The sequence below is a fragment of the Chiloscyllium plagiosum genome, unplaced genomic scaffold (genome assembly GCF_037043375.1).
Source record: "Chiloscyllium plagiosum isolate Xiang-an unplaced genomic scaffold, Cpla_swu_hap1 HiC_scaffold_23, whole genome shotgun sequence".
Classification (NCBI taxonomy): domain Eukaryota; kingdom Metazoa; phylum Chordata; class Chondrichthyes; order Orectolobiformes; family Hemiscylliidae; genus Chiloscyllium; species Chiloscyllium plagiosum.
The window spans coordinates 39,508,907-39,535,240 of NW_028270161.1; the positions used below are offsets into that span (position 1 = coordinate 39,508,907).

A 26,334-nucleotide genomic window follows, 5' to 3' on the forward strand; every position below is an offset into this window, starting at 1 on the left:
TTTTTTCTTAAAACTGTTATTTTGTACAAGTAATGATATATAAGGCTATAATTTCTAAATTGTATTTTATCATTTTGTAGACAACGTTAGAATACTCTAAGCCTGAAGAACCTAGTTGGGATGAAGATTTTGCAGATGTTTATCATGATTTGATCCATTCTCCAGCCTCTGAAGCTTTACTGAATTTGGAACATAATTATTTTGTCAGAGTCTCAGAACTTATTAGTGAAAGAGACATGGAATTGAAGAAACTGCAGGAAAGGTTTGTAATTACCTACATACAATTAAATGGATCCACAGAAAATGCAGTTTTTCCCAACCATCACCGAGACATCTGTTATTGGGAAAATGGCAGCTATTATAAAGAATGTCGGAGTAGATCATTAAGAAATACAATAGCAAAATCAGCATGGCTTCATGATGGGAAATCATGCCCGACAAATTTATTACAGCTCTTTGAAGAGGTAACAAGTAGAATAGATGAAGTGGAACAAGTAGATGTAATATATATTGCATTTGTAATAGATGTTCAAAATGTTATTGAGCATAATGCAACTTGATAAGAGGCAAAGGATGTTGGGGTAATATATGGTTAGTGGTTTGGCTAACTAATAGAAAATAGAGACTTGAGATAAAGGCGACATCTTGAAAATGGTAGTTTGTAACAGGAGGAATGCCGTAGGGATCAGTGCTAGGCCCTCAATTATTTAAAATGTATATTACTATTTGGCATGTGAATATACTATCTCCAAGTTTGTGGATAGCTCAAGTCTTGAGAATAACAGATGGTGGGATATATTCAGGTTATTCGTTGACTTAAAGGTGAAGAACAGAGGGGTTTGAGATCCTCATGCATGGATCACAAAAGTTAGCATCCAAGCTCAGCAGGTATTAGGGGAGGTTAATTGACTGTTGGTCTTTATTCCAAAGAGAATGGAGAATAGAAATATTGAGGCCTTGCTAAAATTATGCCAGTCCCTCGTCGACCATACCTGGAATACTGTGTGCAGTTTTGATCTCCTTGTATAAGGAAAGATATATACTGGCATTTGAGACAGCTCAGAGAAGGTTTACGAAGTTGATTCCAGATATGGAAAGATTTTCTAATGAGGTGGTGTTATGTGCATTGGGCTTATACGCATTGTAATTTAGGAGAGTGAAAGGAGGTCTTGTTGAACATTTTAGATTTTTAGGGAACTTGACAAAGTGGATGCAGCAAGGTTGTTTGCCCTTTGGGACTGTCTAAAACCATAAGACATAATCTCAGAGTAAGGCAACATCCATTTAAAACCGATGAGGAGGAATTCTCTCGGAGGGGGTAATGAATCTGTGGAATTCTTTTTACTCCCAAAAGGTTATTGAAACTGTTGGTTAAATATTAAGGCTGGGAGAGTCAGGTTTTTAATCAGCAAGGAAATTGAGGGTTATGGAGTTAAGAGGCATTTGGATGGGTATATGAATAGGAAGGGTTTGGAGGGATATGGGCCAGGTACTGGCAGGTGGGACTAGATTGGGTTGGGATATCTGGTCAGCATGGACGGGTTGGACCAAAGGGTCTGTTTCCATGCTGTACATCTCTGACTCTATGGCAGGAAAGTGATTGAGGATCATCAGATTAGCTCTGATCTCATTGAATGAAGGAAAAGATTGACAGGGCAAATGGCTTGCTACTCGCAGCATCTTTTAGAGGGAATGCCATTCTTATTTCAGAAACTGAATAATGTTGAAACCATGACAAAATTTAATAACAGTGGAAATCCAGACAAGGATTGATTTTCTGTTGATAGGATTATAATCACTTATGTTGAGTTATTTTTGGAAACTGTTTTGATTATGTAAATATCGAGTGTTGATTAAAACTTAACATAGTTGACTGAGAGTTACTGCATTCACAAATATGGGGATCTAAACTAACCACAGTGGGTAGTCTTAGTTTTGGATGCAACTATATCTTCAACTGGCTTTACTGTTGGCGGACTTGGGGATCTCCCATCATCTCCAGTCCAGTTCTGCTGTGTGTATGGTATCCATACTCTAAAATAATGTGACTGATTTTAACACAACCATTTCAGGGTCTATGTACTGCTTATCATCAATAAATCATAGAGTCCCTGTGTGTGGAAATGGATAAAGTAATGCAAGAAATAGGGAAAAGCCTTACAGATCAAGATGTAAACTCAGTTGCTGCTCAGCATTTTGAATCCCAACAGGTATTGCAATCAAAGTTTCACTCAAGAAGTAGACCTTTTAATCCTGTAACCTAGGAAGACAAGGAAATGTTCTCAGCTGACTCTAGTGTGGAAACAGGCCCTTCAGCCCAGCATGTGCACACCAACCCTCTGAAGGGTAACCCGCCCAGACTCATTCCCTCTACCCTATATTTAGCTCAGTAATGCACCTAACCTACACATTTTTAGATTGTGGGAGGAAACTGGAGCACCAGGAGGAAACCCATGCAGACACTGGGAGGATGTGCAAACTCCACTCAGACAGTTGCCTGAGGCTGGAATTAAACCGGGGTCCCTGGCGCTGTGAAGCAGCAGTGCTAACTACTGAGGCACCATGCCACCCCAATGAGAATTAATTTTGAGACATTTTTACTTGAAGATGGCTAATGCAGAATAGAAACTTAATCTATATTTTGGTACATTGTATTTTTTTTTCCATGCTTTAAAACGGTTAGTGTTTTATTCCTGTTTGAGGAAAAATACATATGAGTTTAATTTCTTTCAGGCAGTCTGTGGAAATGGATAAAGTAATGCAAGAACTAGGGAAAAGCCTTACAGATCAAGATGTAAACTCAGTTGCTGCTCAGCATTTTGAATCCCAACAGGTATTGCAATCAAAGTTTCACTCAAAGTAGAATTTTTAACCCTGTAACTTAGTAATACAAGGAAATGTTCTCAGCTGATGTTACAGAATTACAATAGGAAAATAAAACTCCCTTTACATAAAATGTGTCTATTTTTGCACATACTGGAGGAGAAAGTGATCTTATGAGTTGAAAAATTATTTGGGAAAAATGAGCAATCTCCCACTGAATCTCAAACCATGGCGACTTAAAAGTTGAAAAAAACTAAAATTCCACTGATTGAAAGTTAGGATACTGTTCTATACAAGGATTTCTACAGATTGTATAAGATACCCCATAAGTTAAATATCTGAACATCTCCATTAGAATGTAGGAAGATGTCCGGTCATGTTAAAGCACTGCCTCAAATCCAAGAAAAGGTTAAAAGATATGTTATTTTAATTCTATAATGTGGATAACATTTTTGTGATCAGGTATTGGAGAACAAGTGGGCCCATGAGCTGAAACAATTAATGGCTATTCAAAAACAAGAGTATCAAGAGTGGGTAATAAAACTACATCAAGACATGCAAAATCCGAACAACAGTGCAGTCAGGTAGGGTATTTATGAATTTGTTTTTGATCAGTGATGTTTAAATTGCTGTCATAAAAGATACAATTTTAAATGCACTTGCCTAGTCAAAGAAAAGCATTTTTGTTATTTACTAATTTGGGGCATTAAGACAATTCTACTATATCCATATCTGAGCAACAGCTTATATTTACATTGCACCTTTAGCATAATGAAAGGTGTCAAGGTGCTTCCCAGGACATTTTCTTTAAAATGTACAATGTCAAGCAAGGTAAGGAGACCTTGGGTCATATGATCAAAAGTCTTGTGAAAGAAGTACAATGTAAAGAATGTCTTAAAGGATCAAAGAAAGGTAAAGATGCAGAGAGGTTCATGGAAGGAATCCCAGAGCTTAGGGCCTAGGCAACTGAAGTCATGGCCAGCAATGGAGGGCAGTTATGCCTGGAAATATGCAAGAGGCCAGAATGAAAGGAATTTAGAAATGTTGGACTGCGTCTCCACCACTTTCTAAAGTAGGAAAGGAGTCAGTTTTTTTTAAAATTCACAATTTTTTTAAAGATTTCTTAGTTCTGGGCAGACACCACTTTTCCCTTCCTAACCCAAAACCCTTTCTGGAGAAAACTGTTCCTTTAATGTGTGCTCTACTATGTATTGGCTGCTCTCCATTATCTCCAGCATTTTCCTAAAGGGACCATTATTTTACAATAATGTCAGATTTCTTTAATGGGAATGATATTGTCTCTTGTGCTCTCTCTGCTTTTGCTGTACTTTTGATTGACATCCATTTACATCCCAGCTCCCTGGGGAAAAAAAGTGGCTACAAGATCCGCCAACTGCCATTTGGACATTAACTACTGGGCTTTAAGTCACAAACAGATACCAAAATCCTTGATTGTTGTTTAAAGAAAATTTATAAGATTAAACTTCCTTCCTCTGCTTTCTTTTTCTTCTATGTCTGTGTGTGAAAGAAGTGAAGCAATATCCCTGTGTTTTGAATGTTTTGTTAAATAAAATATACCTTTGATTTAATCTCAGGAGATTTTGCTGTGGGTTTATTACTCAGACTGAAACGTTAAAGAACAGGGAGTTTTGGGATCACATCTCCGCCTACTTCAGTAAGCAATGGGAGTTTAAAAAGTGAAAGAAATAAATCAAACAATTCCTTGCTATTTCAGATTTAAGTGAGGAAAAATAATCTTAATTTAAATCCCCTGTTCTCCAAGATAGGCTTGATCTCACATATTACTAAAGGTTTCCTATCACATCATATAATTGTTTTGCCAGACCCCTCCAGTCCCTGTGCCTATGTCTTATGATAAACCAGATTACAAGAACTGAGTTCTTTCCCCAGATGGTCTTATGTAATGTCTTGAAGCTGTCCAAATTTTTTCTGCTGTTTCAGCTTTCCTTACACTTCCCTGCTTGCATGTAACCTATTCAGAGTGGCGGCCTGTAGGCCTGGGTGACATCATAGCAAGGAAGGCAATTTTGGATTATGACCATTTACCTAATGGTATAGGCTATATCTACTTAGCACTTGCAAAGCACTTTTGATATGTACTGTCTATGCCGGAGCCATGTATGCATTGCAATTTGGTTGATTTTCCAATATATCGTGTGACATTTCATCAACTATTGCATGTTTTCTTCCACACAAGCATCGCTGAATGGAGTCTCTGCAGCAGTGTACATAATCATTGTTCTCCTAAATGTCCCTAAACTTGTCATTTGCTAATTTCTCCCCTCTATTAAAATTAAGTTGGATTCCAAGACTGGTGCAAGGACACGTTACCTTTTCCACTATTGTCTCTTGTTCCTGGTGTTTATTATGGCAGGTAGGCTGAAGATACAAAATATAAATAAACATTTTAAATCTTTGTCTCATACTTCCAGTTCTATAGCCAGCACTTAATTAAATTCCAGGGCTGATGAGACTAGGTGTGATCGTGGCTTTAAATATTTGGCACACGTCATTGAGGCATAATTTGTTCAACAAGAGCTTAGAATTCCTTATCCATGATTTTAGCATCCTTAGCAGTAATTTTAGTTTTCATCACGAATGGTGGGCAAATTGTTTATGCAAATTTCAGATAGACGTCGTCTTGTTAGGCAGACACTTGTCTCCAGATCAGTAACACTGGATGAGAAAAACTTGGTTTCTCCAACAGAATGCAATTAAGTCTTGATCTTAATAAATATATGGCTTAACAACAGACAAATGCTTTGTTATTCAATTAATTTGTTATCAGCCGCATGCTTTCATTGCTCATACCTTTTGAATATATGAATTGGAATGTTATTTGAGGTTTGCAGGACATTAGTAAAGCCTTTTCTGGAGTACTGTGTCCAGTTCTGGTCACCCTGAAAGGATATTATTAAGCTGGAGAGAGTTCTGAAGAGATTTATCAGAATGTTGCTGAGAATGAAGGGTTTGAGTTATAAGGAGAGGTTGGATTGGCTGGGGCTTTTCACTGGAGCATAGAAAGTTGTGGGGTGACCTTACAGAGATTTACAAAATCATAATGCGTATAGATAAGGTAAATGGCTGGTGTCTTTTCCCTAGGGTGGGGGATTTCAAGACTAGGGGGCATATTTTTAAGGTGAGAGGAGAACAGGACAATTTGTTTACACAGTGGAATTAACTTCCAGAGGTTGTGGTAGATGCGGGTACAGTTACAACATTTAAAAGATATTTGGATAAGTACATGAATACGAAATATTTGGAGGGATATGGACCAAGCACACACAGGTGGGACTAGTTTAGTTTTGGATAATAGTCAACATGGACTGGTTGGTCTGAAAGATCTGTTTCCATGCTGTATGATTCATCTTTGCTCCTTTCAAACATTTACTTATGATAATGATATGTCATTCAGGACCACATCAATGCTGATGAAATAAAAAAATATTCTTGGTATTTCACATGGGTAGGCTTTTTTTTAAAAGATGTGAATGATGTATTATTGTCACAAGGAGGTAACCGTTTCATATTTATACCTTCATGTTTAGTTAACTTTCAAAGCAACCATTTAGACAGTTGACTCTACGTGCAATTGAGTAGTGCAACCACTACTTAACACAGCACAGGCAAATGAATTGCCATATAGGATAATTGTAGCTGAGCTTAAGTTTTTAGCAAGTATTTTAATGCCATTCATTGTCATCATACTCCTCATCAGCACCATTTGTATCATGAGTCACTTCAAATATTTGATTTCTGGTTTTTGGGTATTATCACTTGCATAATGATACCTTGACTCACGCCAAAAGCACCTATGAATCATTCCCAAGTATAGCTGCCATCACAATCTGGTGCTTTATCTTAATATGCAAATATATTACCTACCTTTTAGAACTACTTTCAGCAACTTCCTTTTCATAGAGGCATCTCCCTTGGTGATGTTGTAAGTCAGTGATCCTAGAGCCCTCCATTCTCTGTGTCACAACAGAATTTCCAATTTATGATAGGAAGGTACCTGGAAATTGTTTTCCCTAACGTCTTAGGACAGAAGTGACTTGTTCAAGAATCTTTACTATAAAATTTAACCTCTGTTGGAATCAAAACTCTATCCATCTGTGAAATTGGCACACAATCTAATAATTTGGAATGCAAGCACAAACTTGAGAATTTCTAAATTAGTTTTTTTTAATCATTTACAAACCTTCTCAAAATCCATAGACTGACAGTCTTTTTGAATTTATCAAAGGTGAACTATTCCCAGCAGGCCTTCAAAAATGTATCTATCTTGTCCATAAATCGTAACAAAGCATGATCCTCCTTCGGTATCCAAGCCACTTGCATTAGGTTCTGAAAATAGCTTGCATCTAATCTTTGTCATTTCTGGTAAAGAATAAGACAAAAAAAATTTTGCTTTCTGTTGGTTAACAAAGTGGCCTGAGACCACATTTGCACCTTGTTCTTCCATTTATCATGTGGTTCAAATTCTATAAGTGACATAGGTAATTATAGTTAGAGAGCTTTCTGTGTGACTCGGCTATTTCACATCAGGGTATTCCAGAAGTAGTACTTATGGCAGAAAAAAAATAATTATTTATCACCTTGGCTGAAGAGATGGAAATTAATATTCTTACAATATTGAACCATGACTCCCCTCCAATTGCAGAAACATAAGACAACCTATGCACAGCTGCTTGTTGGGATTTCTTAGTTCTCTTCAAACACTAGTCTCCTCCTCCTCATCTTCAGCATCCCACCCCACCCTCTGAAAAGTCATCACCCCCAAATGAGACACAGCCAGCAACATTTTGAATGGTCTCCTGTTTATGGAGGCCAGTAGACTGGTCAGGTCTAGAATGCATGAATGAGGGTTTCAGTGGCAGATGAGCTAAGAAGTAAAGTGACTTTATCGAGGTTAGAAAGAGAAATGGCACAATTTTGAGGTCGGAAGCCAATTTCAGGATTGATTGTTGATGCCAAGATTGAAACAGACTGCCTCGCTTTCAGATTACTTATTGGGAGAAGGATTTCAGCCAAACGTCATTTTGTTTTCTCCCTGGGCATTTTGTACATTGCTTCCTTTTCTCTCTGCTTCATTAACCATTGTAACTGGCACAGTACAATGGTTGTGCATGCCCGAGATTTTGTAACATGCAAAAGTTCATTTCGTTTTGAGTATAACATGCATTTTGACCCTTCTAACCAAAACCCATGAATTGCACATGTTTTGAAAATGGTGGCTTTATTTATCAGTACCTTTCATGTTAATTGTATAATAATACTTTCTAATTGTTTGTCACAGTGCTTGAGTAATTTAGTTAAAATCCTAAGTAAAGAAAACAGGACTATTTTTCCATTTAACAACCAATGTGAGGAGAAAATAAATAGCAGAAATTCAATTTGATTTTATTTACAGTTAATATTTTCGAATTGTTATTTCCTTCTTGCCTTTGGAAGTGAGGAAATCAAAGTAAAACAAAGTCAGTCCACTGTAGCAAATGAACGAATGATTGAAGAACGACCTCTGTTGGAAGAAAGCTTTACGATACACCTAGGTAGGGTATTATTTCACCGTTTATTTAATCTGAAGTTTGGTGACATTTTGATATTGAAAGCTATTTATCTGTTTAGCCTGGCCACTAAAATAACTCTACTTGCACCTTTTACAGGTGCCCAGTTGAAAACTATGCATAACCTACGGCTAATGCGAGCTGATGTTCTTGATTTCTGTAAACATAAGCGGAATCAACAAAGTGGAGTTAAACTTCAAAGGCTACAAACTGCCCTTTCGCTGTACTCCACCTCTCTCTCTGGCGTTGTCTTACTTGTCGATAATCGAATCAATTCCTATAGCGGCATCAAACGAGGTACTACAAAGCAATTTGCAAGCTTCCATGTTTCTTATTTCTAACAATTGGCAAGATTACTTTGGTTTACTTGTTTTTTGACTCAGTTAACAAAACAAACAAGTTTATTGTAAACTTATTAATAAATGCGTAAACATACTTGGGAATATGTTACCTTAAGCACCCACTATAGCAAGTACAATGTCCAGGACAGGTTTCCCAAAAGTTTGACCTGGTGGCTGCTAAGAGCATAAGTCCGATAAGTTTTCAGGTTGTCAGTTGCATGACTCTGCAATTGTAAGAGACACAACCATAATAACCTGTATTCATATCATGTATTTGATGGAACAAAATGCCCCAAAATATTTGACAGGAGGTTTATCAGGTAAACTATTCAAAAACCATGCAAGGAATTTTAATGGCAGATGGCTAGAAGCATGGTTGAAAGAGTTAGATTTAAAGAACATCTTAAAGATAATGGTGTTGAAGGTGGAGCAGGTGACCTGACATAGCTGTCCTTGTTGTCCAGATGTTCCAGGAATGAGTGCAGAGCTGGGGATATGGCATCCGCTGTAGACTTGTTACGTCAGTAGGCAAATTATGTGGGATTGGTGGATGTTAGTACCGATCTTGGGAAAATAAGTAACATTTTTCAGTTGTTTTTGTTTTTTTTTTAATATGCTAGATTTTGCAACAGTTTGCCAAGAGTGTACGGATTTCCATTTTTCGAGAGTAGAACAACAACTTGAGATTGTCCAGCAAGTTGTACTTTATGCAAGTGCTCAGCGTAACAAGAAGACGAAGGAAAGATCTGGTAAATTTAGAAGTGCTCTTTACCATTTAAGCACTTTTATTGTGTTTCTAATTTGACCATGGTTCGTTTCTCAAAGGAATGAAGTGAAGTGTGTCAAACAGTATCTCAATGTTAAGGCACCTTTTATTCCCCAAACTTTAGATTTACCTTTAAGTTCTACTTTCATTTTTTTTTTCAGACGTAATTTGTTATTGTGACTTGAAATATTTCTGCACTCAAAGAAATGTTGTGGTTCCTTGTAATTAGTACTTTAGTCTTGCAAATATTTTGAAGTATTCTGTCCCACCCACACCCCCATCAAAATGTCACCAACAATATTTTGATCTCAAGAATTTTCTGCTAATATCAGGTTGCCGATGCTGGTTCTGACCTACTTAACCTCTTTTATGTGGACTCATCCAATTCTTTTTAAATTACAATTGCAATGTTTTCACTTATAGAACTTACAGCAATTGTTTGAATATGTGTCATCTGTTGCTTATAAACCTTGTCTTATATAGAAAGTAAATTTTTAAAAAACTCACTTCTGTGAGTAGTAAAATAATTTAATGCCAGAATCTATTTTCTGCTAAGAGTTACCAAATGGAAATGGAGGAAGTGAAGATAAGTCAAAGATTGGAGAAAGAAATCCATCAAATATTTTACCAGGTTAGTGGAATTGCAAATTGTAAATATGGAGTAAGTGTAGTAATCTTTTATATTCAACTTTAACACTCAACGTCTGATGAGAGAGATGTGATAAAAATAATAACTGTGTTATTACCTCAGAATCTATGCTGCTCTTGGCAACTGTAGTTTTTAGATTTAGTGACTCAGGTTCTCCAATCCAGAGATAGTGGTAACTTGTTACAATGCAATCCTTGAATCATTCCGTTCGTTAGCAGTGCAAATATCAAGGATTTAAGTGCCAGTGGACTTTCTTTTTAATCTACCAGTTCATTTGGAATTGCTGATCCTGTTGTAACTACTTAGTAGCTGTTATAACCATGGACATTGTACAACAACTCAAACTATTCGATAATCAAAAGTGAATGATGCTCTTCTGTTTCTTTGTAATACTACTGCAGGTAGGAAAATAATTTATATTGAATACACTTTCCTTTTTTCCTTAAGATCTGACCTATCAATCTGTGACCAATTGATTTAATTTGAAGTTATGCCTTTGAATGTTGCCAGTCACCTGACCACAGAGTTAGCTGCCAGCAGCAAATGATATAAGTATCCATCTAATTAGTCAAGTTGCCACCATTTTTATTTTACATCATAGTTTATTCATCAAATCTGTTAGAATTTTGCTAATACACAAAATTATAAGTGTTATGCATAACCAATTAAGTTGTACGAGATCATTCAAATGAACAATTTCCACAGGATATCTAGGGGGGGAAAGAAAATCGTGCTGGAAAATGCACAGCAGGTCAGGCAGCATCTGAGGACCAAGAGAGTCAACATTTCGGTCATAACTGTTCTTCGGGACTCCTTTGGTTATGCCTGAAAGAATGACTCTCTTGCTCCTCAGATGCTGTCTGACTTGCTGTGCTTTTTCCAGCATCACACTCTATCAACTCTGACTCTCCAGCATCTGTGGTCCTCATTTTCTCCTAAACAACCAGTCTAAACTCATTGTTAAAATCTCTGTACTTTTCCAGCAATTACTTCTGTATGTGCGCTAGATTTTGGCATACAAAGCAATGCGGTGCAATCTTTAGTCTGACCTAGATTTAATGTTGATCCTTGTCCATGTATGATGACGAGAGGAGCAGAGATTGAAAATAAGAATTTAAGCAGAAAATTTAGAAATTGATGTGAATGGCCAATGCCTAAAAGCAAAAAATATTTCATGGCAGTTGTTAAAACCAACTGGAATTGGCTCTGGAATCTTTAGAATTCTCTTCCTCAAAACACAGTGGAACAGAAACTTTGAATATATTTAGAGATTGTTATGTTCATAGTGAAAATGAAATATCAGTATACAACTTACATAATTTGAATTGAACACCTGAGACTTTCATGGACTAAAAATGAGTTTTAGAAAGGACACCACTGACCGAAAATGCATGCTCAGATCAGCCCCGACAAGCTGAAGCAACTTGCATCAATTATATGAACTCACTGCATCAGAACTATTATTTTAATCTAGAGCAACTGACAGTGACACTAAAAGAAATTCAAATCTCCTGTTATTGCTCACACTTGCATAATAACCACATATTGTGAGATGAAAAATTGTTTACAACTGTCCAGTTTGGAATAAACAATGAAGCAGACACCAAATTTACAAAAGGACTACTTATCAACATGGACATTTAAGAAATAAAGGAATGAGAGCGAGAATGAATTATGGACTGAAAACATTCATCTCCCTCTCTTTTCAATCTCAAACCAGCAGCAGTGGAAAAAAACAATTTGATAAAATTACCATTCACTGAAAAATCAAAAGCTTTCTGCAAGCATACTACCACTCCTGAAGGAGGAGAGCAACAGCTACATGGGAGATGGGTTTCACTCTCACAACTTGGGAATATCTCAAAACCAAAAACTGGAACTTTCTTTACTTTGCTGTCTGTATAGATACCACACTGCCCCCACCCTTTTTTTAAAAACTGTATTACTGTGTTTGATACTGTAAAACTGTGTGTCTGATACCCCATTTTGTTTTAATGTTCCTTGGGTTTAATAGGTAATAAAATTCCACTATCTTTCACTCAAGGAAAACAGTGGAATTGCCTCTTGTTTGTTTTGATCTGGTGAATGAAGTCTAATTTGAAATGTGATAACTACATGCAAAAAAGAAATTAAATCTGTTTCATAATAGACTAAAACAAAAAACTGCAGGTGCTGTAAGTCTGAAACAAAAACAAAGTTCTGGAGAAGCTCAGCAGGTCTGACAGCATCTGTAGGGAGAGAAACAGAGTTAATGCTTCGAATCCAATGACACCTTTGCTCACTGTAACTGCTTGGCCAAGAGAAGATTAAAAACAAGGGAGCCAGTCATTCCACGTTACCTGGTCCTAACAAATTTGGGACACAGCCTGTGATGTTCCCACAGGTGAATGACAAAATTAAAGTGAGGAAGCCAAAATGTTCCTTCAAAAAGCTGTTTATCAAAAATGAGAAACCATGGAAGGTTTTCTTGACTCTCTAAGATTCAAGAATTGTTGAGATGTTTACATTTGATGTAATTGCTTTCAAAGAGCTGGATGAAATATCTCATGAATACCTTTAAGTCTTGTCCTTGGGAGAATTAAAAGGGATAGCTAAATACTGAGATGTCTAGGTATGCCAGAAGCTAGGCAAAAGAAATTGCAACATGGATAGCAAAATAACTAATTTAAAAACTGAAGATAATGAAACAAATAAATTTTAAGATTGTACATCTAAGGTTATAACTAGAATTTTATTAAGAAGAGGAACATGAATGCCAGGAAAAAGAAAAAGGGAAAAAAGGAGACCGGAGCAAATAAAGGGAATTTCAAGAAAGAAAACAAAAGAGAAAACAGAATTTAGATTGAGTTCAAGCTAAGAAGGGACCCGGAAAGCAAGTCTGGTGAGGAACAACACTGAACTCAAACCAAAAGGTTGAAGTATTAAAGTTACTGCATCTAAACCCAAAGTTCGATAAGGAAGAGGTAGGCACAATTTTTAACTCTTTTGAAAGAGTAGCATAGCAATCAAAGTGACTAGTCCATTGTTTGGGACCTGTAGCTGGGCATTGGTGTTGCAGAGCAGTCTGGCAAATAAAGCTCTCAAAATTTACTTTTTTTACCTGAGGAGAATGCCACTGAGTACGAGGCTAAAATAGGCACTATTTAACTGTTATACTAGGGGGGCACGGTGGCTCAGTGGTTAGCACTACTACCTCACAGCGCCAGGAGCCCAGGTTTGGTTCCTGCCTTTCTGTGTGGAGTTTGCATGTAGTCCCCACGTCTGCGTGGGTTTCCTCCGGGTGCTCTGGTTTCCTCCCAGAGTCCAAAGATGTGCAGGTTAGGTGAATTGGTCATGTTAAATTGCCCATAGAGTGAGGTGCATTAGGGGTAAATATAGGGAGTGGGTCTGGGTGGGTTACTCCTCGGAGGGTTGGTGTGAACTAGTTGGGCTGAAGGGCCTGTTTCCACACATAGGGAATCTAGTCTAGTTAGTGTCAGTGGTGTGTAGTCAAAAATTCCATATTCTCAAGAAAATGCCTGACCAGGCATACCTAGATTATGAATTGCTTAAACAGGTCACTTTTGATCAATGAACTTGAGCACATAAAATTAAGGCCACTGAAAAACTTTCATTAGGTACTTTTCAAGGAGTTCAAAAATACCCTTTCAAATTCAGACTCATTGAGGAACAGACAGTACAATGTACAGCAATTCTGATTGAGTTTACACACAGACTAATAAACTCAGGGAAGCTAAGTTTGGAAGTTGTCACATATTAGATAAGGAAAAGGGTGAGGTTAATGAGCTTCTCTTCATACCAAGGTCAGAAGTAGGGATGTTTTCTGATGATTGCTCTGTGAAGAGCAGTGAAAGCAGGGCCATCCTTCGGAACAACAGACCGATTTCTCTCCAAGTTTTATTGGGAAATTAGATTAGATTCCCTACATTATGGAAACGGGCCATTTGGCCCAACAAGTCCACACCGACCTTCCGAAGAGTAACACACCCACACCCATTCCCCTAACCTATATTTACCCCTGACTCATGCACCTAACACTAAGGGCAATTTAGCATGACCAATTTACCTGACCTTTGGACTGTGGGAGGAAACCGGAGCACCGGGAAGAAACCCACGCAGACACTGGGAGAATGTGCAAACTCCACACAGTCACCCAAGGCAGAAATCAAATCCGGGTCTGTGAGGCAGCAGTGCTAACTACTGAGCCACTGTGCCGCCCTAGTGACATGGGATACTGACTTAAAAAAAAAACCTTCACTTATTGGCTGGTAATTGGTTGTTTTCACAACAGATGTGTGCATCATGGGAAAGGGCTGCTTAGCTGTTACTGAGATTTGAAATTGTAACTTTGACAATTGGCATAGTGCAGCATTAATCATATGTGTTTTACCTTCAACTTGACAAAATAGGGGAATTGCAGGATGATGGTTTTGAGCCATACTTTGTTCAGAAATTGCAGGTAACAAACCATAATTTAGGCAGGATTCAGAACACGAAATATGATGTCAGATTTGTCATTATTTTCACTCCCTGATTTTCTCAGTATATTAATTTGGGAAAAATAAAAGAGGCTTGCTTGTGGAACAACTCAATTGCAAAACTAGGATTCTTTGTTCTGGTCAACTACTGATAATTTAAACCTCAAACCTATTTTCAGAAGATTATAGAACATAGAACAATACAGCGCAGAACAGGTTCTTTGGCCCTCGATGTTGCGCCGACCTGTGAACTGTTCTCACCCCTTCCCCCTACACTATCTAAAAATCAACCATGTGCTTATCTAATGATTGTTTAAATCTCCCTAATGTGCCTGAGTTGACTACATTAGCAGGTAGGGCATTCCATGCCCTTGCCACTCTCTGCATAAAGAACTTTCCTCTGACATCGGTCTTAAATCTATCACCCCTCAATTTGTAGTTATGTCCTCTCTTACAAGCTAATGTCATCATCCTAGGAAAAGGTATTTCTCTGTCTACCCTATCTAATCCTCTGATCATCTTGTATGTCTCTATCAAATCCTCCCTTAGCCGCCTTCTTTCCAATAAGAACAGACCCAAGTCCCTCGGGCTTTCCTCCATAAGACCTTCCCTCCAGACCAGGCAACATCCTGGTAAATCTCCTCTGCACCTTTTCCAATGCTTCCACATTCTTCCTGTAATGGGGCGACCAGAACTGTACACAATATTCCAAGTGTGGCCGCACCAGCATTTTGTATAGTTGCAGCATGATATTGCGGTTCCGGAACTCAATCCCTCTAATACACTGTATGCCTTCTTCACAGCACTATCCACCTGGGAGGCAACTTTCAGGGATCTATGCACATGGACTCCAAGATCCCTCTGCACATCCACACTACCAAGAATCTTTCCATTGACCCAGTGCTCTGCCTTCCTGTTATTCTTTCCAAAGTGCATCACCTCCCATTTAGTTGCATTGAACTCTATTTGCCACCTCTCAGCCCAATTCTGCAGTTTGTCCAAGCCCCCCTGCTGCCTGTAACATTCTTCCAAACTGTCCACTACTCCACCGACTTTATTGTTGTCTGCAAATTTACTAATCCATCCACCTATGCCTGCGTCTAAGTCACTTATAAAAATGACAAACAGCAGTGGTCCCAAAACAGATCCTTGTGGCACACCACTAGTAACTGGACTCCAGACTGAATATTTTCCATCAACCACCACTCACTGCCTTCTTCCAGAAAGCCAGTGTCCAATCGACACTGCTAAATCATCCTCTATTCAATGCCTCTGCATTTTCTCCATCAGCCTACCACGTGGAACCTTATCAAAAGCTTTACTGCAGTCCATGTATACCACGAGGAGAAAGTGAGGACTGCAGATGCTGGAGATCAGAGCTGAAGAAGGGCTTATGCCCGAAACATCGATTCTCCTGTTTCTTGGATGCTGCCTGACCTGCTGCGCTTTTCCAGCAACACATTTTCAGCTCCATGTATACCACGTCAACTGCCTACCCTCATCTATATGCTTGGTCACCTTCTCAAAAAACTCAGAGGTTTGAGAGACATGGTCTGCCCTTGACGAAACCCTGTTGACTATCTGAAATCAAATTGTTGCTTGCTAGATGATTATAAATCTTATCTCCTTATAATCCTTTCCAAAACCTTTCCTACAATAGACGTAAGGCTCACTGGTCTATAATTATGAGAGTCATCTCTGCTGCCCTTCTTGAACAATGGCACAACATTTGCAATCCTCCAGTCCTCGGGTGCTAAACCTGTAGACAATGACGACTCAAATATCAAAGCCAACGGCTCTGCTAGCTCCTCCCTAGCTTCCCAGAGAATCCTTGGATAAATCCCATCCAGCACAGGGGACTTGTCTACTTTCACTGCATTGATCTTATTAACTTGTGTCATGTGGTGAATACTGTGGCCACTATCACTGCTATATGCCAGAGGTGATCGGCAACGTAACTTTGGGAATTAGAAATTGATGCTGGATCAGTTCTTACACTTGCATCTGAAATTTATATGTTTTTGTTAACTACAAGAAAAGTACAGGGATCTGGAACAAAGGTAAACATATGGACTGTATCATAGATTCACTATAATTTTATCAAATGCTGGAACATGGTCAAGCATTAGCTGTTCCAATTTCTATTTTCCAAAAGTCTGTCTTGTTGTCAGTTCAGATTTTTTCCAAATTATTTCTGTAGATGTGTGTGAGCTATAGGGACTGGCTGAATCGACTGGGGCTATTTTCCCTCCAGCATCAGCGCCTGAAGGGTGACCTTATAGAGGTTTACAAAATCACGAGGGGTGTGGATAAAGCATATAGGCAAAGTCTTTTCCCAGGGTGAGGAATTCTAAAACTAGAGAGCACAAGGTTAAGGTGAGAGTGGAAAGATTTTAAAAAAGACCTAAGGGACAACTTTTTCATGGAGGGTGTGTTGTATGAATGGAATGAGCTGCCAGAGGAAGTGGTAGAGGCTGGTACAATTACAATATTTCGAAGGCATCTGGATGGGTATGAATAGGAAGGGTTGAGAGGGATATGGGACAAATGTTGGCAAATGGGACTAGATTTATTTAGGATAAATGGTCAGCATGAACGATTTGGACCGAAGGTGCTCTTTTCATACTATAGAGCTCAGTGACTGTGTGCTTTTTCTTATGATTTGTGAGACACCTAATTAAACAAGTACGATTTTACTGTAAGATTTTAACTTTTTTTCCTTACAGGAGAATTTTATACCACAAGACATTCTAATCTTTCTGAAGTTCATGTTGTCTTTCACTTGTGCGTGGACGACAATGTGAGATCAAGCAATATTACAGCACGTGATCCTGCAATTATGGGCTTGCGGAACATTCTGAAAGTCTGCTGCACTCATGATATTACTACAATAACTATCCCACTTTTATTGGTGCATGATATGTCTGAGGTAAATAGCTAAATATTCAGACAAAACAGATGTAGGAATATTTTAGCAGTGAAAAAGCATATTATGGATCTTATTGCAAATAGGAATCTTGTCTCTAGGCATTTGCAAGTAAAATACAGTCTCCTTATTGTGCAATAAGTTTGTTAAACTCATACTGTCTCAAGTAGAGTCATGTGTTAAAACTAAAACTTTATAAGTAGCAATAAAATGCAAATAAACATGACTGATGAAATAAGATAAGATAAAGTGAAAAGCTGTCATGAAAGTATTGCAGTATAATTTCACGGCTTCTGTCTGTTCATATGATGACAAGCATTTCCCCACTTTTATATGCTGCTACTTTTCTTCCTCATTATTACTTCAGAGCAGGGATCACGTTGATGTGGGTTACACATTTTATAACCATATTTAGTCCTGCTTATTAATTGGCAAGATGTATTTTTAAAGATGCAATACAAATCTTGCAGCCAATACTATATCATTTTAGATGATGTGGTCAGTTGTTTTGTAGTGGCCAAGATCTGAATGAGGTAGACGAGAGAGGCTGCAAGAACACAACAAGCCTCCTGCTTGTCTACCTTGGATTCCAGTAACTGCAGTTTTTTTTTGTCTCTAACCAAGATCTGATTGACAGCAATATTGAATCATCTGAGACTGCATTCACAGTATAGGAGTTCATTTACAGACCAACTCATGCATTTCATTGTGAACAGGACATGGATTCTAATTAAATTTTTAAACATCCACTTCCATACTTAAGTGTATTTAATTCATTATATTTTAACTAAAGTTTAACTGGTAACTATGTTTATATCATAGAATAAACAGTAAAAATTAATCCGAAATAATTCTACTGTGGATTCTAAATCAATGTGTTGGATGCTGGAAAGCTGACTGCCAGCAAAGTGTTATCAGATCCAGCAGCAATATTGCACAATGTCAAAACATTCCTTCACCTTTTTAATCCTGTTTCATATTATTTTACCTCATTTCCCACTGCGCACCAGAGACCCAGTGTCAAAGTACCTATTTTTGTTTAAATTGATGTGCTGAATGACTAACTTCAAGAAGAACATCATCATTCATTAGAAGTTATTTTACGAAGCAACCTTGTAAAACCATCTGCTTATATTGGAGAAAAAATAATCTGATAGTTTGGCTCAGAGAGTTAAAGTATGCACTATTTGTTATTTATATTTTTCATAGCTGTACAAATGTGAGGTTTGTTTTTTTTCTCCTGTCACAAATCGCTCAAAATTTCTCTCACTTGCGAATCTAAATATTCTGTTAAATTATAGTCTCGAAGATTATTGTTGACTCCCAACTTTTATTCTATACATAGTCAAGTAGTTAAGTGAAAGAATTGTATTCGTCATTGATTCTGTTTTAAAGTTTTGGATACAACTAAAGTGTAACCACAAAGTTATTTTTTAAGCATTGAAATTCAATTGCAATTAGTTTAACATGAATTGAGAAAAAGATACAGATTTTTGTGTCTTATCAGTGTAAAATTTAAATTAAAACAAACTTTCTGCAGAAACATAGATGGCCGATTTAATATCGTAGACAGTTATGTAGTTTGGCTAAAGCATAAAGTTATGTTTTCAGTTTTCTGTTATTGAATTATATGTTTTACTTTAGTTGTCAGATCCACAGCTATCAAAGTCACGAAGTGTTGCGCAAACTGACAATGACCATCTCATAAATTCTTGGGAATTTCCTAAAAAGTCAAATTATTTTAGCAGCTTCATCCATTGAGGAAATATGCCAGAGTGTTAGCGATTTTGAAGTGTTTAACTCTTGCAGTGAAAATGCATAAAGCCCGTAAGAACCATTTCAGATCACCAGGGATAGTGTGCAGATTGATCAAACTAACACGTGAAAGGAATAAAAATTATGACATAATTTGCAAATGATAAAATCAAGAAAAGTACTAAGTGCTAGATGATATTGCATTTACTTATCATCTTATCATAAAACTTATTGAGATCCAACTGGGAATTAGTTCATGGGTTTGTTTATGGCAATTTATTTTTGAAATCCATTGTGATTATTATCAGTCATGTGGAAATTTGAGTAATGTTTTATGTGTTTTAACAGGAGATGACTATACCTTGGTGCCTGAAAAGAGCAGAGCTTGTCTTTAAGTGTATAAAAGGTTAGTAAATCTTTAGGGCTTACAATTAACTTCCTTTGCTTAACATGTTAAATTTTGGGAGAGAATTAATGGTTTTAATATTGATCAATCATGGCAGCTTATCACAGAATATCTAGATAGAAATAGTTTTTGCTTACCAAAAACTGAGGTTTATTCTGCTGAGCCATGACTTCATTTTCTGGTTGTGGTATTGAATAAAGACGTCCTCTTTCCTCCATTCTAGTAAACTATTCGCATCCCACTGCCCAACACTCTCTTATAATAATCAAGAATAATTTGTAGAATGTGGAATTAAAATTATTAAAGCCTGACCCCAGGGCAGAAATTGTTTGTGAAAAATTTAAAATTTGCTTGTGCTGTAAACATATTGCCAGCATGGCTAAAACCCATGGAGCACAGATTCTATTTGTAAAATTAAGAGTCTTGTTTTCTTTAAACGCACTGATTTATAATGTAATTAATAGCATGTACCAAGATTGTAAATTCTCTCTCCACACAGTGACTGAATTTGTCTTGTAAAGCTGAATTGCTGCATTATTTTGCAGAGCTTAGTTTTTAAGTTTTCATCTTGTAATGCAAACATTTTTGGTGATTTCTTTATAATAGATTTGATTAATAATACATGAATTTAAATGGATTCTGTTGTGACATTTATGTATGAAACAAAACTGAAAGTGATCAGTTAATTTTGGCTTTATTTAAATATTTAAATAAAGTTAAAAGCCACGGGCCAAATATTCTGAGGACTAGCAACATCAGGTAGTTTGCCACTCTGCTCTTTCTTTTTTCTGGTAAGAAATATCTCCACATTTCTTGCAAAAGGTTCCAATTACAGCTCCTTCAAAATTGCAGACCTTCTCTTAATCTGCAGGCTAATTGGTGGAAGTCAAATCATAACCCCTTTACATGTCCAGCAGCACAGACTGCCACTTTCTCAGTGAAATGATATATATCTAAGGTAATTTTGGAGTTAGGATGCAAAGTGGTAGAGTACCAGCTAAATGATCAGCTTGGAATGGACAAGTGTGTAGAGTCCATCAAGGATGAGAAGAGTGTTTAGATATGGAAGTGGGTGAGGGGGTGGAGACTTAGAGGCAGGTGTTTTGTTGGGAGTGCGTAGAATGTTCAGGTCCCAGTGTTGTTGTGTCTGATGGGGAAAAGTGAGTGTCAGGTTTAGAGGCTAGATGATTGGAGGGGGACTTGGTGTTGCTGTGGGAACAGTAGCTGAGGGAAGGTGTAATTGGGGTATGAGTGTAAAGTTGGGGGTCACTTTAATAATTAATGAGGAATTAACTACAGCAGAACCCTCCTGAAGTCACTGATTTAAATGGATATTTTTAGAGCTACCTGACACAAGGGGATTGCCTGTTGGAATCTTCACTCCATTGGCAACTCCCTCAGACTGCTTGGTCAGGATTTCATGAGGGCCTGAAATGCAGCTTCCACTAAGACTGCAGAAACAAATATCTGACCATTGGAAATTCCAGGCCTACATTTTCAAAGCCAGTTTGTGTTTATTTTTTAATTGTTTAACATTCCATAAATTTTGCATAATAGTAAACAAGAAAAGAAATTCCATCTTGAAATTGTCTAAAGTTAAAAAATCTCTCAACACCAGGTTATAGTCCAACAGGTTTAATTGGAAGCATTAGCTTTTGGAGCACTGCTCCTTCATCAATCATCTAATGAAGGAGCAGTGCTCCAAAAGCTAGTGTTTCCAATTAAACCTGTTGGACTATAACCTGGTGTTGTGTGATTTTTAACTTTGTACACCCCAGTCCAACATCTCTAAATCACAAAGTTATCTAATTCTTGATTCTCTTATAAATTCTTCAAGATTTAATCTAAACTACAATTTGCATTTGGAAAGTTTATGCTTTAGTAGTGAGTGGCTATGATTGCAAGATTTTAAAAAGGAATGACATGGACAACTACGGATGTTACTAAAGTCCAACATTTAGAAAAGATGAATACTTGCTCTACATCTATGCTTTCATACTTGTTTCTTGGGATACATATCCATAAAGTCTTGGGGAAATACTTGGTAGCATGAGAAAAGATTTGGTAGCAAGAAAAAAATGAATAAATTATGAATTATCCACCCGGACAAGCAGTTTGGGATCATCATTAGAAATTTCCTGAACAAGCAATTTAATGCTTTAAAAAAAAATGTCACTGCTGATACAGCATTATTTACTATGAAAACAAAATTGCTGGAAATTTACAGCAAGAATAAAGAGGAACATTTGAATAACATTTTGAATATAGATTATCTTGAAATGTGAAAGGTTAGATGAGGAGGTAAAAAGTTCAAACTGAGTAAAATTCTGATTTTTAAAAAATCAAACTTTTGCTTTTTATTGTTCCTTCAGGTTTTATGATGGAAATGGCATCCTGGGATGGGGGAACTTCTCGCACAGTTCAGTTCCTTGTGCCACAGGTACAGCAGAAAATGTTCCAAAATAAGTGTTTGCTTTATGTATACCTATTCTAATTTGTCTGGACTCAGGTTACCAGTTGCAATAATATGTTTGGTAGAGTAAAAGAGAAATTTAGCCTTAGTATTAACGTGTTGCAAAAACAATTCTAGGTACCTGACTTAGACATGGAAATTGCTGCAATCTCTCAGGTAAAAATGTGTTGCTGGAAAAGTGCAGCAGGTCAGGCAGCATCAAAGGAACAGGAGAATCGACGTTTCGGGCATAAGCCCTTCTTCCTGAAACGTCGATTCTCCTGTTCCTTTGATGCTGCCTGACCTGCTGCGCTTTTCCAGCAACACTTTTTTAAGCTCTGATCTCCAGCATCTGCAGTCCTCACTTTCTCCTAATCTCTCAGGTAAGTCAGCATCTGTGAAACAAACTTGACCTTCACAATTTTGTATCTGTTTTAAATTCTCTTTTAGAGTTTGGATGGAAAGCCACCTATTGAAGATATCTATCATTGCTATTGATGTCAAAATTGTGAATATTTTCAGAATTAAATTTGGATATAATCTTTTCAGTATTAATGGGCTTTCTGAAATTGTTGGGGCTGCCTCACAATGCAGGCATCTGGGTTTGATTCCAGCCTTTGGTGACTGTGTGCAGTTTGCATGTTTTCCCTGTGTCTTGGGTTTCTGTCAGTTGTACTGGTTTCTTCCCACAGTCCAAGGTATGCAGATTTGGTGGATTGGTCATACTAAATTGCCCCATAGGATCCAGGGATGTGCAGAGATTATCCATGGGAAACGCAGGCTCCTGGAGATAAGGTGCGGGATGTAGGTCTGGGTGGGGTGCTCTTCAGAGGGTCAGTGCAGATCTGATCGGCTGAATGGACTCTTCTACACTGTAAGGATTCTATGATTCTGTGAATTCTTCTATGTAGAAGCTGGGGGGAAAGGTAGCTGGGAATGCAATAGGTAGATGCAGTTATGGGGTGTGTTACAACATGGCGGTGAATCCTTCTGCTAACTAAGCCAAGCATACAGAAAAGCTCGCCTTGCCTCATAATCTGTTAAAGTATGAGTGACCGAGAACTCCCAACTTCTTCTATTCAAAGAAAAAAAATCAATTTATTCTTTAACTCTAAAAGTGAACATTAAAACAACAACTATTTAAAACTCTAAGCCTCCTTTCTCTTAAAGGTTTGTTATGTACTTCCAACTCTATCGCAATATACTGTTCCAATAACCACCCATATTAAAATTACATCAATTTAGTTTTCAAAACCAGACAGCAGCAGTCGTCTCCTGTGTCCTCTTTCCTCTGACTGTAGGTCTCCCTGGGTCATCTTCGGTCTTTTGCTGAAAAGATGTTTCATATCGAAAAAGTATCTTTTGATGTGTTTTACTGGCTGGTACTCTTACAATGGCAGTTGGTTGCTCTCTCTGGCTAACTCTCAAAATATCTGCTTCTTTATACCCCAAACATCAGATCATCTCAGTAGTTGAATGTTGTCAAAACATTAAATTCTAATTCGTTTGGATTTTAGTATCTTGGGGCATAATTTAAACTGGGTAGTTTCAAACTGTTGTGAAAACATAGCAACCAAAACTCATGTATTTGTTTCACAGCCAAATGTTACATATTTTCAATTTTCCAGTACACTCTGAGACTGCAGGTCAGTCACAGGTGCTTGTAAGCTCTTAGTGCAAAACAACTTTCACTCTCTCTCAAAGGTACATTACATGCCTTCAACTTCATAACAGAGTGATAGTGATAGATCAGAGGGGAGGTGGAGCAGATAGATGGGAAGGAAGATGAATAGATAGGACAGTTCGTGAGTGCGGTGCCTAGTTGGAAGGTTGGATCTGGCTTGAGGTGGGGGGAGAGGAGAAACTGGTGAAGTCGACATTGACAGCGGGTGGTTGAAGGGTCCCAAGGTAGAGGATGAGGTCGTCGTCTTCCAGTCGTTGACTGACTTGGATTTGGCAGTGGAGGAGGCCCAGGACTTGCATGTCCTTGGCAGAGAGGGACGGGGAGTTGAAGTGATCAGCCACAGAGCAGTGGGGTTGTTTGGTGTGTGGGTCCCAGAGATGTCCCCTGAAACATTCTGCGAGTTGGTGTCCTGCCTCCCCAGTGGAGAGGAGACCACATCAAGAGCAGTGGACACAGTAAATGAGCTGTTTGGATGTGCAGAAAAATCTCTGCCGGATGTGAAAAGATCCTATTGGGACCATGAATGGAGGTGAGGGGTTAAGGTGTGGGCACAGGTTTTATACCTCTTGATATGGCAAGGGAAGGTGCCGGGAGTGGATGGTGGTTCAGTGGGGTGGACCTAATGGGGGAATCACAAAAGGAATGGTCTTTGTGGAATGCAGTAGGTGTGGGGAAGGAAATATATCTTTAGTGGTGGGTCTGATCACAGGTGGCAGAGGGCAATGTACTGTATCCGGAGATTAGTACGGTGGAACGTGAGGACCAGAGTGGTTCTATCCTTGTTGTGGTTGGAGGGATGGGATTCAAGAGCGGAAGTGTGGGAAGTGAAGGAGATGTGCTTGAGGGCATTGTCGACCAAGTAGGAGGGGAAATTGCAGTCCTTGAAATAGGAGGCCATCTGGGATGTCCTGGGGTGGAATTGCTCCTCCTGGGAGCAGATACAGCAGAGACTGAGGAATTGGGAGTAAAGTATTGTGTTTTTTTGTGGGGGTGTGGTGCGGGGTGTGCTGGTGGGAGAGGTGTAGTCAAGGGAGCTGTGGGAGTCAGTAGGTTTGTGATAGATGGTTTGGATGAACTTAAGGTCAAGGTAGAAGGTGTTGGTGAATTTGATGAGTTCAGCCTCATGGGAGCATGAGGTGGCGCTGACACAATCATCAATGTAACGGAGGAAAAGGTGGGGGATGGAGCTAATGTAACAAAGGAAGATGGACTGTTCCATATATCCTACAAAGAGGCAGGCATAGCTGAGTCCATGTGGTGAAATTGGCTATCTCTTTGGTCTGAAGGAAGGGGTAGGATTCAAAGGAGAAGTTAAGGGTCAGGACCAGTTCTGCCAATCGAATAGATGTATCAGTGGAGGGGTACTGATTGCATTGACGAGAGAGGACGAAAGGAAGGCTTGGAGGCCTTCGCCATGGTAGATGGACATGTGCAGGGACTGGATGTGCATGGTGATGAAGCATTGGGGGCCAGGGAAACAGGAGTCATGGAGGACGTGGAGGGCATGGCGATGTCCTGAATGTATGTGGGGAGTTCCTAGACTAAGAGGGATAGGACCATGTTGAAATAAGTTTGGTGGGGCAGGAGCAGGCAGAAACAATGGGTCGGCTAGGACAGTCAGGTTTGTGGATCTTGGCTAAGAGGTAAAACTGGGTGGTGCGGGGTTCCGAGACTGAGGTTGGAGGATATGGATGGGAGATCCCCTGAGATGATTAAGTTGTGGATGGTCTGGGTGATGATGGCTTGGTGATAGAAGGCGAAGTCGTGGGTGAGGGAGCAGTAGGAGGAGGTGTTTGTGAGTTGGCATCTGGCTTCAGCAGTGTAGAGGTTGGTGCGCCAAACTACCACTACCCCCCCCCTCCCGCCGCTGGTTTAATGGTGAGGTTGGGGTTCGAGCGGAGAGAGTAGAAGGCTGTGCCTTGCAAGGCTGAGAGGTTGGAGTGGATGAGAGAAGTGGACAGGTAGAGGATCCAGGATAAAATTGGTAGGTCTGTGACAAGCAAAGAAGTGTCTATAGTCAGTGACTTCTGATGTACCAATTTTTCAAACCGCCTTCTTTACATGAGGGACTTGGATTATGCAGTAGTTAACAAGTAAACCTGATATACAGTCCTGGATTTGTACATCAGCAAAAGTAGCTGACGGACACAAACTCTAATGGGTAGTTTCTTTCATTGCAGCAAAGTTAAATTTTCATCAGTTGGTTAATGAAAAAGCTAAAACTGGATGGCAGTGCCACAAAATTGTCAAATAGAGACCGGATATGAGAGTATAAGCTCTTTTTATACAGGGCTCAGTACCGTATGACTGCTTTAGAACTAGGCAAACAGTGACCTGTATCTCCAGAGTGGAATGGAAGCTTAATGGGAAGAGTCCGGTATCATACATAGACACAGTGCACTTGCGTACCTTATAATGAGAAATGCTGCTTATAATGGCATGCTAAAGCAGTTTCATTTGAGATCC

At 38.6% G+C, this 26,334-nt stretch overlaps 1 protein-coding gene across 3 annotated transcripts in view; it reads left to right on the forward strand.

The window, feature by feature from the left end:
* Positions 1 to 26,334, forward strand: part of ferry3 (FERRY endosomal RAB5 effector complex subunit 3) — a 56,543-nt gene that overhangs the window by 18,865 nt on the left and 11,344 nt on the right. For all 3 annotated transcript variants that reach the window (XM_043713683.2, XM_043713686.2, XM_087999546.1), the window contains 10 exons: positions 81 to 262; positions 2,734 to 2,833; positions 3,286 to 3,407; positions 8,299 to 8,396; positions 8,511 to 8,708; positions 9,373 to 9,501; positions 10,075 to 10,149; positions 17,372 to 17,574; positions 19,675 to 19,732; positions 22,105 to 22,172. In XM_043713683.2, the coding sequence (XP_043569618.1) occupies positions 81 to 262; positions 2,734 to 2,833; positions 3,286 to 3,407; positions 8,299 to 8,396; positions 8,511 to 8,708; positions 9,373 to 9,501; positions 10,075 to 10,149; positions 17,372 to 17,574; positions 19,675 to 19,732; positions 22,105 to 22,172 (1,233 nt within the window). The remainder of the gene's footprint in view (positions 1 to 80; positions 263 to 2,733; positions 2,834 to 3,285; positions 3,408 to 8,298; positions 8,397 to 8,510; positions 8,709 to 9,372; positions 9,502 to 10,074; positions 10,150 to 17,371; positions 17,575 to 19,674; positions 19,733 to 22,104; positions 22,173 to 26,334) is intronic.